Genomic DNA, 13,148 nt, shown 5'->3' with positions numbered 1-13,148 from the left:
AAGGACAATCTGGCCATCTGGTGCTCATATTACTTCATGAGTTAATGTCGCAGTACTCCTATACCTGTTTTTAAGGAGTGCATTTCTTGAACAAAGTCTCTTCAAGAAGAAGGGACTATAGGCTACATTATGAAGGGTAAGATTGTGTCCTGTTTCCAGGCACACAACAACTGTTCCTTCTCCAAGAATTTGGACTCTCAACAAACCAGCAGTAGAGGCCTGGGTTGGAGAAGAAAATTCTCAAAAAGAAAGGTAATCAGTTTTAAATGGAGTCACATTATGTGAGGCTCCAGAATCCAACATCCAAATTGACTCACCTTTTGGCAAGTTCTTAAAAGAAGATGTGTGCACACCAAAAAGGTAGCAGTCATAAGCATCATAAGCATTGCAATTGAACTCACCAGGGAAATATCCCACAGCAGAGTCATTAGGATTATACTCAACATCAGGATGATTATGGAAGAAAGAAAAGCAAAGGGGTTTTACAGGTTTAATATCAGGTACAGAGTCATGAAATTCCTTTAGAGATAAAAGGTGGCATCCTTGAAATCATTGGGGAGGCTTATTAAAATTTTGGTCTCCCTGCAGAGCCAAATTGCCATTACTCTCAACAATCCCTGCCTGTACCACATTTGTGCTAACCACATTGGCAACTGCCATTCCATTGCTGGAGTTGTGATGATATACCCTGTCCTCCCTAGTAGAGGGAAAGGGTATTGTCCTCTGTGAAGAGTTCACACTCATCCATTGTAATGGTTCCCATAGGGGTAAGTCCATGTGGAGTGGACCTGTGGCTGCATGTGCACATTGACAAATAGTGCATGTACAAGGCAAATTAGATTGTGGGATGTTGACATGAATTTCAACTGACTCAACTTGATCATTGAAAGATCCCTGAATTTCATCCAGGAACCAGGAGGAAAGTTCTCCAGTAGATCCATCTACTGGATAAGTTTGGGAGTTCCCAACATTTTCCATAGCCATGGTAATGTCTTGTTGGGTAAGGTTTGGATCATATTCTTGGACCTTGGTTATAGTATGAGATCCAAGAAAAGTTTCAAGGTCATTGGTGTAAACATTCTCAACTGCAGGAGGTGCAGGAGAATATTCAGGAGATGGTTCACAGGAAGGTTATCAATTAAGTTTGATAGCAGTAATATTGAATTCCTCAGCAGCATATTCATTAGTATCCTGAGGATACTCATCGGGAATTTGTTCAATAGAAGCAAAGTTAACAACTTCAGCTTCTTCACCCTCTATTTCAAGGGCAGAGGATTGGGCTTTGCCCTTGCATTTTCCATGATGGCAGTTTTGGTTATTACTGCAGTTCTGCGAAGAACCTTGTTGCTGCTGTGGCTGTTGTTGTGGATAAGGAGTAAAGCCTCCTCATCCACAATGAAAACCTCCACATCCACATCCACCACAACCACAGTTTGATCCATTATTTCCTCCTCCTCTATGATCTTGAGTGTTATGAGAGCCCCTGCAAATACTGCAGAGAGGGGGCTTATTCATATGAGCAAGGAGTGAGTTAGACTCCTGCTTGATGGTTGTTCCTGATGTTGATACCCTTTCTTGTTGAGGCAGCAAAGTCTTTTGACTTGTGTGCCCAGATTTCTTTCATCCTAGGTATAATGGTATCTGGCAAGAGTTGTCCAGCAGTGATAGATGATAATATGTTGACAGGAGCCTGTTCCCAGGTTTGAGACATAGAATGGACCAGAATTAAGGCTTTCATTTTGTCATTCAATCCAATACCCTGGCCATGAATAGTGGCCATGATCATAGTCAATTCTGAGATTTTGACCATGATATCATCCTTGGGTTTGATTTGAATATGGATCAACCTCTGGAACTCCATGAAAGTAGTCATGGCAGAGGGATTGCCATATTTGGCCTTTAATTCATCCCATTTGAGTTTTGAAGTGTCTTTGCCATCAATGGACATTACAATCATTGGATCACAATATAAGGTAATGATTCCTTGGGCATGAAGATCGCTAGTAACCCAGGGTTCCTGCTGTGCAACATCTGCAGGTTTTGGTTTAGTACCATCAATGATATTCATGATGCCAAGGGTTTGAAAGTATGCTTTCATAAGAACTGACCAAGAGGCATAATTAAGGCTTTTAAGTTTTGGGATTTGTTTTCCAAGGCCTTCAGACATTCTAATAAATGTCCAGTATTAGATGATCATATAAGAACAATTGAGACGGATGTAGAGTCAAATTTGGGGATTTAATAAATGATTTTTGGTTTTCACATTGCGAGCAGATGCTCTAGCAGCTTGTGAATGGTGTTGACTCTGAGGTTTAGGGATATGTGGACAAGGATTACACCAAGTTTTTGTAACAGGAATTCCTCTCTCAGCAAATCTCTGTGGAGGGATTCAAGAGTTATTGCACTCAAGGTGTTCAAATTCTAAGGGTTCAAAATAATGACACCCAAAGAAACTCCAATGACAGTCATGCAAAGGCTGACCACTGGTAGTGAATCCCAAAAGGGATTAGCACAAGAATAAGGGATAGGAAAACATTCCATGTTATGAAAACCAGGACATTTGGAAATAATAATGATTTCAAAAACATTATATGACTCATCTATAACACATTCCTCAATTTCCTCATGGTATCAGCCTCTGGATGCATATGGTATGTCCATTGTACTGGGGAGAGGATAATTGTGCATGAGTGGCACAAGACTGGCAAGCTCTGGCAAGAGCTGTGGAAGGTGTGAGGCAGTGTCTGGGTTCCATGAAATAATCAAAAGAAGTGTCAGCCATGACATGTTTGAAGTCCCTGCAAATGTCCTCCAAAGAGGGCCAGTAAGAGAATTGATGGTTACCAGTTCCATCAGTCCATCCAAGATGTCAATGAGAGTTCTCATATCTGATGACACTACCCAAATCAGCTTCTCTTTTATACTCCAAGAGGAACTCATAGAGCTCCTTATCGAACACATCTCTGCTTCTTCATCTATGATGGAACCATCTTGGCATGACACTGATGTCAGCAGTCCTGTTAGCCCAAATTCCTTGGTTAAGGCATTCAAGATACTCATGCCAAACCTGAAGAGGTAGGATGAGCCCACAGAAGTTTCTGGATAAGTAGTCCAGATGGGCATTATAAGTAATGTAGATGAAGGTGTCATGCATGATTGTTGATGTGGGGACAGTTAATAGTGAAGGATCTTCATAAGTAAGGCTGGGTAGGTCACAGCTGTTGAAATGAGCAACGGCATGTGGAGAAGATGAATGAGTCAGTTTGGGTACAAAGTCAGTGAAGCAACCATGAAAGGCAACATGGATACCAGGACAAAAGAAGGGAGAATCAAAACCAGGGAAATGTGGCATCTGTTCCCAGGTGGTTTTGACAATGGATAGAGGAACCAGGTAAGTTGCAGAATTCAGCTTTTTAAAGAAAGCCATGGAAGACAGAATGGCCTCCAACCAGCACAGTCTCTAACATAAACCATCTCCATATACTCAATTATCTCTTTAACAGCATACTTCCTCCACTTTGCTCCCTCATACATTCCATCACAATGTTCAGCAATTTGAGTTTCAGTACATTTAGTGATGACAAGAGACATTCTTGATAAATAGATTAATTCCTGTATTTTTGATAATCAGGATGAATGATTTTAGAGTAAATCAAACTCAGCAAGGTCTGGATCAACTGTGAGATTGAGATTCTCAGTGATGAGGTTGCCACCATTGGCAAAATCCTCAGCAAGAATATTGTTCAACTCCCTGATCTCCAGATGATCTGGAGTTGGCATGCATCAGGGAGGAGCAGGGTCAACTGCACCTTCAACTGTATATGCAGGTATGGGATCTAAATCTGGCTCATGGTCAATATTGTGAAGATGGAAATGTAAGTAGTGGGGTGGTGGTGGTGGAAGCATACAGTTAAATCAGAGAATACAGTGTTGTTCTCTGAGAGCATCAAACATGGCAAGGAGCTCTTGTTGCTCAACTCTAGTGACATAGCTTTGATAAAGTCGCATCCATGTCAGTAAACTGAGTGCTAGTATCCAGAATGTTGACAAAGCAACAAATAGCCTGTGGAGTTTGCCTACACCAAACCCTCCATAATAAACAAGTAAAATGGACTGGTAACAGCCCACAAGAAGTGACAACATGAAAGTAACTACAGCCCAACCAGGCACATCTAGGCCTACTCAATTCATAGGGATGTACCCATTGGCAGTGATCACACTATGCAAATCAAGTAAATTGCACCATGCCTAGAAGGCAGGGCTCATAACCTATTGTGCACAGGAACAGGAAGGGAATGAGAGCACAGACAGAACACATGCCTGTTTACAGCTAGTTGGGCTTGGTAGATTTGAAGTAGTAGTTCTGAGTAGAGTGGGGGCTTGATAGAACACGTAGATTGTTCTGTAGGTGGAATGATGGGGAGTACAGCAGAAATCCCCAAGTTTATACACATGTAGAGGTACACACAGAGCAGTAGCATATAAGGAAAGTAACTACTATGTATAGTAAAGAACAGCAGAGAATGTCATAGTGATGTCATTGTGGAGCTGTATGACTGAGCATGTCACATGATTCTACACATGTATCAAAATGTGTAAATCTAGAGTCATCTAGACTGTTGGAACTATTAGATGTTTCCAACACTTAAGTGTAGGTAGGTGCCAATAATATTGTGATCAGGAGGGGCCTGTCAAGTTGTTGTGGGCCCAGAGATGTAGTAATCATGATAAGCAATGCTTACCCAATCTACAGTACACAGATCCTGGTGCCAAAGCCCAACAGGTGTATGCACTGATGTTTGTCAGCTGTCTTGCAGGATATACTGTGGATGATGTCTGGATGACTGCTGGATGAATGTCAGATAATGCAGGTTCAATCTCCAAGTCAAAAAGTAGATTAGATGCACATATGCACCACTGATACACACAAGGGTATTTGGTGGCCTCCTTGCTGGCCTGGGTGATGTGCAGATGATTGCTGGATGAAATCCAGACAATGCAGGTTTGATCTGCAAGTTGAATGGTGGATGGGATGTACACACTATCTGTGTGAGATGGCACAATGTGCATAGGTTGCTATCAGTATTAGGATACTCCATCTGGGAGGCTGTACCTGGGTTGCCCAGGATTCAAACCCAGGATGAACTTGGTTTTCTTTATCAGACATCTATCAGCTTGTGCTATCAAGTTACACCTATCATGGTAAACACAAGTCCTAGTATTATGCTTGTGCCAGTCATGGCAATCCAGTAGCTATGAGAGCATTTGATTCACATTTATCTGACTTTGAAATCACAGTTAAAAGGGGTGGGTTCAACCTGTGGCCATCTGACTTGCATTGCCATGTATGTGTATTTCTTGGTGTAAAAGGAGTTGGTGATATTAAGGAACCATGACCCCAAGGGTGACAAAGTCAGGGTAGTGGCAAATAAGGACTTGGACCTCATTATGATGGAAGAGTTGCCTGGATTTCATCGAGGACAGGGTCTCAAGATCTTTGGGAGGGATTCATTGCAATGCCCAACAGAGCAGGAGCATATCCATATCTCCATGGTCAACAACAGTTGAGGATTTAGTTTTCTTCCATAGTGTCATCATGCTGAAGTTTATGTGCTAGAGACTGGTGGTTTGTTCAGAATTGCCATCAAACTCATGATAGCTTGTGCAACAACCAACAGTAATGTGTAAGCCCTCTCAGTTATTGATCATGTACTGATTGTATGAATCAGTGCCAACTTTTTTGACTGGTTAAAGTGACTATGAGCCTTAGGTGAACCTTTTCGGAGTGTACTTCCAGATCTGTGATGACTACATGAACCTTCAGAGCACAGAGGTGCATCCCTTACTCTATGACTGCTAACAACTGACTCATGGCCCTTGGCCTCCCCCCCAATTTAGTACTCAAACAACAAAGGCTTCATGGAAGATCTTACTGAGGGAAAGTTTTCTTTTCCCATCATTCACAGTGTGCAAGCAGACAAAAAGAACCATGTTATACTGAGTGCATACTAATGTCCATCTTCTGGAGCAAGGGCATGCTCTACATCCATGTTCTCTCCATGGACACTTACATCCTGCACCCCTTGTACACATAGTGTAGTCACATTTAGTCACAACACATGGGCAGCCTGTGCACCAAAACACCAACACTTCTATAGACCCTGAGACAGGCCCACCTAAATAGATTAGCCAGTACACATGGACAGGCCCGAGGGATTTCCCACTATAAATTGTGTTTCATGTTGGACAATTTGCCTATTTAGTTGGAATCTCAGGCACTGATCTATGTAGCTGCGAGCCAGGCTCTGCCATTGGAGCAGATGGGAAACACACAAAACAAACAGCAATGCTATTCCAGAACAATGCATCATATTTTTATCTGAGGCTCTGCTTCATATATGCATTCAGGATTATTGACTTGTACCAGTATTGCCTTCATGCTGTGGGAATCATTCATAGGCAGGATAAAAGATGCAACATCTGCATATCTCATCATCCATCTTTAACCTCTGACTCTTCCACTCTCCAATCACCATCACCACCCTCACTGTCAAACTACTCCATTGTCTCATCATCAGAAACATGTTGTCATCATTGTCTCACAAGCTCTTCAAGAAATCACCTGAGCTCAATGCTGTGACCAACTGCATCCTTCAAATTTACTTCAAGGATATCATGGAAAGCAGCAAGCTGGGAAAGATGGACAAGATTGCGAAGTGGAGAGGTGCCATCAAGGTAATAAATGATGAACTAGTGCATCATAGCATCATCACATTTTTTTCACTAACTGATGCATTCAGGACACTGTATGCAACCTCATCACTAGGATGGATGAGATTCCAATGACCCTCATCAGCATCGACACATTCTTAAAGTGGCATGAAGACCTCAGCTCAATCAAGCACCCATGGCCTGAGTGGAAGACTGCCCTATCCCCTTCCAAAACTGACATCACCAACCACAAGTGGCTTGACATCATTGAGCATCAATACAACTACCACCAGTTGGGCCTCCCTATGCCCCACATGGTGCCAACACCAACACCACCCACTCAAGAGACTGAAATGCCAATGAGTGACAAAGGAAAATGGAAAGTGACCAAGGAAGAGGTGGAGCAAATGACATCAGATAGCTCACACAGGATGGAGGTGGATGATGAGGGTGAAGATGAGGTGCCAGAGAAGGAGGATGACAAGGAAGAACCAGCACAAGGCAGGCAGAAGCACAAAGCTGCCATGAAAACAATGTCCCATTGATCCAGACATCAATCCCACTCTAGGAAGGCAACAGTGGAAACCAATGATGATGAAGACATTCCTGCTCAAGGCCAATCAAAATGCAAGCCTCATCCACCATTGGATGGACCATATGGTCATGCTGCTGTAGCTGCCAGAAGGATGCCTTCCCCCAACCCCCATTCCTGCAAGTTGTGCCACAGATGTGACATCCAATGCTACAAGAACCCTGGGAAGTCCTGCTTCCTGTGTGATGGTCGCAAAATTCGATGTAGCCATGCCAAAGGTGGGATTGCCACTCCAACTTGACAGAATCCATCACAAGCCAGGGGAAAAAAGCAAGCTCGAAGTCTGTCCCTGATGATGGAGGCCCAAGAATCCCAAAGCCCAAAGGAACATCCCCCAAAGCAACACGTTTTGATGGCTTCCAAAGCCATCAATGCTGGGGTTGGGCCCTCCAACCAGGGAGAGATGATCCCCAAGGGATCTTCACTTAGTATGTTCACAATTTCATGTATTTACACTGACTCAAATTTTATTTAGAGATTCATATTCCTGCATCCAAATGCAGGGATTCCTGCCCAATCCCAGCCACTGTATGAGTGGATTCAATCATTGAGGCTGGCCCATCCATTGCGCAGGAGGTAGAGGGATCTACAGCAGCAGGTATGTTTAATCACTCTACATTTACACTAATTATTGTGGTTAACCCTTGTATTCAAAGCAGACACCCACCCATTGACAACAGCAGCACCTGTCCAACTTGCAACTGCTGCAACTCCCAGCACACTGTCACCTGTCTGTGCCCCAATCACTGAGGTGTCACAAACATCCAACACAATTGAAGATTTGGAACATTGACTCCATGATACTGAGGCCCACCACCAATACTATGAGGATCAAATGTATGATTTCTAAATACAACAGGATGAAACCATGCAGATGCTGGATAGGATGGCTTGCATATGGACAAGCATTGGGTGACAATCTCATCAATCTCTTAGGGCCTCTGGCAGATGAGACAAGGGTGGATAGGACAGCAGGGTGAATGAGGCCATCTATCATTTTACTCCTCCATGGTACATACAATGTCATTTTGTATTTCCATTTTAATTGACCACTCATGCCACATCATATATTCAACCTTTATTTAAGAGTGAGAAAAAGACAATAATGGCTAGACAGCCATCAGAATTGTGAAGGATAATCTCATTCTACTAAAACAACTGCTAATGTATCCTGATAGGTGGAAGCTTAGCAAATGCATGGCTTTGTGATGTAGAATAGTTAACTTGAAACTTAAAAAATGAGATAGTGGGATGGTCTCATTCTGCTAAAACTGGAGCTGATGGAACCTGATAGACAGAACCTTTGCAAATGAATGGACTGTGCAATATGCAATAGCAACCTGCCATTCAACACAAATGCAATTGATTGTCTGATTTGGCCAACACACCTGAGTCTGCTAATACAGCTGCTGATGAATCCCAATAGATGGACACCTGGTGAATGAGCAGGCTATGCTATTTACAGTGTTCACTTGAGAGTTACAAAACAAGATAACAGCTAATAATAGGATAACAATGCAAAGAATGATGTCAGCCTGCAAAAACAGCATTCCATGGATCCCAATAGATGGAACCCTTCCAAATGAGTGACCTGCACAATATGCAAGGTTGATATGGACTGTCTTGACCTGCTAACACAGCATTTGATGGATCCTGATAGATGGAACCCTTCAAAATGAGCCAACTGTGTGAGATGCAAGGCTGGGAGCAATTGGTCATCAGATGCAAATGCAAAGCAATATTCTCATTGCACTGTCACACACCAAAGGTGTTTGGTGAGGTGGACATGGATACAGCTGATGAATGGAGATGAAGACCATAGCCCTCATGTGAAGAAGGACAGCCAGAAATGTCAGCAGTCATCCCTCACACAAGAATGAGTCATCAGCACCAAAGAAAAAGAAAGGGAGCAAGTTAAGCACTGGTTAAAATTCTTAAGCACCTGTGTATGGCATTCTGGTGTTTGACATATCTCCACCATTTCTGCAGATACCAAGACCATTCCCACACTTGCTTGTAGTGCTCAGCCATGTGATCCTACCTTCCAAAATTGGAAAGGATTTGCACACTCCACACATTTCTACAGCACTCCCTCCAAAAGATGCTCATTTTGCTAAATTCTTCTGATATGGCTGCCTCCATGTCAATCATTTCACTTGTCCCCTTTGCTAGGGACCATGGCTACATATATCTACCAGGAATTCCTACCAGCTTCCATCCTGAAGCATCCTGGTACATCCCACCCTCATCTGCACCCTCTCAGCCCATCGTGCTTGGACAGCATGTTCTTTTCTTCAGTATGACCTCTAGGAGGATGTTCTTTGGTCGCCTCAGGTCTGTCATTTTCTTGGAAAGGTCTTATGTGGTCATTTCAGTCTCTCCAGTCCAAGAAGCATATGGATCCTTCCTCCCTGCTCCCTGCAATGTCTTCATACCAGTCTTGTCCATCATTTGTCCAAGATTGCAACAGCTACAGTATAATCTACTGTGCTCCACTCTCCCTGATCACATCCATGATGAGTATGATGCACATCTTGCCTCCTTGTTGCAAGATACAGCAGAAGACACTCCCCCTTCATCCTCTCTTCCAACAGAGCCTCATTCATGAAGTTTTTATTTGCTTCACTGAGAGGATGGTTTGGGGGGGAAAGTTGCAATCCCCTATGCTCCTGTCACCCCACAGACCCCCAAAGCTTGACCCCTGTTGACATCTGACTCACCCTGTCCACTTTTGGATGTACTATATTGGCATCAGATCAGTGCTGCCTCTCTGTCATCCCACCTTGGCCTAGAAGCAATCTCTTCAAGATGTGACATGCACAGCCTCCCCCTAATGTGATTCCAGTGTGCTTTCCCAGTTCCTGACATTACTTGACTCATACTTTGACATTCTGACTGTCTTTGACTCACCTATTGCCAATACTTACCAATCTTTTGACTTTGCTTACTGATTCTTTGCTTTTTGGCTTTCTAATCCTTACCAATGCTTTCCAATGCTTTCCAAGATGATTACCCATCACTTACATTCCTTACTCATCAGTTACCAATCACTTACCAAGTGTTTGCACCTTGTTTTCCAAGGGCAACACCCCTGTACTGAATATAAATCACTGTACTTAGATAGCAAAGGAAGAAGACATCAGAGAGTGCCTCTTGCTCACATTTTATCATCACTCAGTAATTCATTCAGCAGCTTTGATAGTTGAGACTTTATTAAGGGTCTAACTATTGTCTACTTCACTTATCCTTGTCTATCATCAATATACTTCACTCCAAGCCCTCCCTGAGCTCAGTGCAGCTTAGGACATCAAATTAAGTCACCATCCATCCTTCTGTAGGCTGACAGCAGTCTACCCTATCGCTTTCTATTGCATTCTTGCTCCCTCTTCATCAGGAGCACCCCCAACCCTCAGCACTCATCCTTGAGTGTAGTAGCTCACAAAAACCCACCCAAATCACAGGTTCGACCATCTAGGTACTGCATAGGCACACCACCACTCACTCTTTCTGTCTTTTGTGTTGGTTTTGGTTGGTTTTCACCACTGAACCACACTTTGACTCAAAGTGCTAACATAGGATCCAAGGCATGCCCACAGGTGGGACATGTGCAAATGAGTGGATTGTGAGATTTGCAAGGTTCAATTCAGGGAAAACATTGCATTCTGCTATTGCAGGAGCCAATGTATTTTGATAGGTGGAAGCTTGGCAAATGAGCAGATAAATATTTCTCAGCAGATGGAAATACAACCAAGGGCATTCAGCCAGTCACTAGTGACCAATTCACCCTCTGTAGTGAGCAATACATATTCTGTTTCCCAACAATGGCTTGTTGCCATTCATCTCAGCCTGCAGATGCATGAGCCTTTCAAGACAAATGATATACATACTCATGTCATACCAGACATATCCACAATGGAAATAAAACATGCAAAAGGTGAATGAATGGGCTAGCTTGCCACTGGACATCTCCTGCAAAGTACCTGCTGACCCACCCATCAGCTACAGGGCAGAATGCAAGGGCAGGGAACAGAAACTGCAGGTTCACATTAAGCTAACATTTAACTACAAATCTTTCTCCAGAACAAACTGAATATCAGTTGCATTCATGGCCTGCCATTTGCATTTGGCATGCTTGGCCAACCTTGAATACATCATCCTCTGCCTCACTGCATAACACTGCACCCCAGGAGCTCCAATAGTGCTGCTTCCCATCTGTATCTTATGCCATTCTTTTGCTTGAAATCTGAAGAAACTTATAGCCCATTGAAATTCTGATATTATGAGCTCTTCCTCTTCTTCCCAATGATCTTTGATGGATTTTGCTCACAGCCAATGAATGCAATAAACTAATTGAAGAAAGTTCATCAACCTTAAAGCACTGTTGAACAGTAAGGTCAACATACATTCAGACATCCAACTCTTTGATTCTGTGTCCCACAGGATGTTGATTGACCAAAACCATGGAAGATGGGTTCTGTGGTGCTCCTGTGCATTTTGGGAGAAGGCCACTGTCTGCACAGCCAGGTCTTCTTTATGAAGCTCTTGATAACGTCCTAAGATATCTGCACCTGTGCCAAGTACAACCATGGCATCTCTGCATTGATTATAAATCATGGCCTGTTTTTTTACTGAGACATTGATAGCATGGATCATATCCCAGGCCCAAGTTTTCATAGAATAGCTTGTAGCTGTGTGCACCACCCCCTGAAAGACAGCCACCTTGTCTGCCAATGTAAGATGGAGGCCATGTAGCACATCATTAGCTTGACCTGTGCAAAGCTTCAGCTCCATTTCTGCAAGATTTTGAAGCCCTTGAGCTTGACATGTGTCAATGCCAAGAGCAGATGGAAGTGGCAATTTGTCCTGCAGTCCTGCCAGGGTTCCATCTGAAGCAGGCAACTCATCCCCCACATCATCCAGCCAACCATCATCTGAAGCATAATCCTGCTCTGAATTTGCATCAAGAAATGCAGTCTGCTGTACAGATTTGCTGGTGGAAGTGTTGGAGCCCACTTCAAGGTGCAGCTACAAGTAAATCACAGCATCTGCAATAAAACCTGATTGTTCAGATGCAATGTGATCAGCATGGTGTGCCATAGCCAATTTTTTCAATTCCAATGCCCATTCCCCAACATCCTTTCTGTCCATGTGAAGTGATGTTATGGCCTCTTCTAAGCATAAACCATGCACTAGCCAACTAGCTGCTCCATGTAGGCTTCTGCTGGGTCTTGGTTCCTCCAATAATGCTAGTTCGATGGCACACACTGTTGGTGCTTCTTGTGATATGTCAGTATTTTGCATGTATCCAAAAAGGCAGATGCCATACCTGCCCTTAATTGAACTTTGAAGATGTCCATGACAGATGGGTCATCAACACAATCATGCAGTGCACAAATCTCTTGCATTCACCAGCTGTTTCACTGCTCTCCAGTCAAGGCTTCATCTAGCTTTATATAGGCCTGCCTTGCCAATGGCACTGCTGCTTGAGCCACTTTGAGCTTCCACAATAGGCTATCCACTTAATCTTGGATGTCAGAGAGTGCACTGCAAGTGGATCCTCAGACTAACCAAACTGAATCATCTTCATGAAGTTGGAATCATTCATCTGGAAATCCAGCAGTTCTTGGCAATGTGGTGAGGTCATCCTGCATGCAGATGCAGATGCCATGTTAAGGATGGACCACAACATTTCAATGATTTCTCTGTCTACCCATCCAGCCCCCTTGATGAACAGCAGGGCATACCATGCATAACATTCCTTCTTGTTCCCATGCACATGCCATATGCTGATTCCAGGGATAATCTGAAGTGACAACAGGATATCAATCATCTCACTTTGACCCAC

At 43.3% G+C, this 13,148-nt stretch overlaps 1 protein-coding gene across 1 annotated transcript; it reads left to right on the top strand.

Annotated features, from left to right (window-relative positions):
- Positions 1–5,409: 5,409 nt before the first annotated feature.
- On the top strand, positions 5,410–6,012 carry F5J12DRAFT_728532 (isoprenoid synthase domain-containing protein; the record flags this gene model as incomplete). The annotated part of the gene is given in 5 exon segments (XM_051741890.1): positions 5,410–5,563; positions 5,618–5,677; positions 5,690–5,718; positions 5,771–5,833; positions 5,899–6,012. Coding segments are annotated over 5 exon segments (420 nt in total), but the record flags the coding sequence as incomplete, so codon positions are not given.
- Positions 6,013–13,148: the final 7,136 nt, after the last annotated feature.

The sequence above is a fragment of the Pisolithus orientalis genome, assembly GCF_024613125.1.
Source record: "Pisolithus orientalis strain OTSU chromosome Unknown F5J12scaffold_85, whole genome shotgun sequence".
Taxonomy (NCBI): Eukaryota; Fungi; Basidiomycota; class Agaricomycetes; order Boletales; family Pisolithaceae; genus Pisolithus; species Pisolithus orientalis.
The sequence above is the reverse complement of the archived record's forward strand: the minus strand, read 5'-3'. Positions and strand labels throughout refer to the sequence as shown.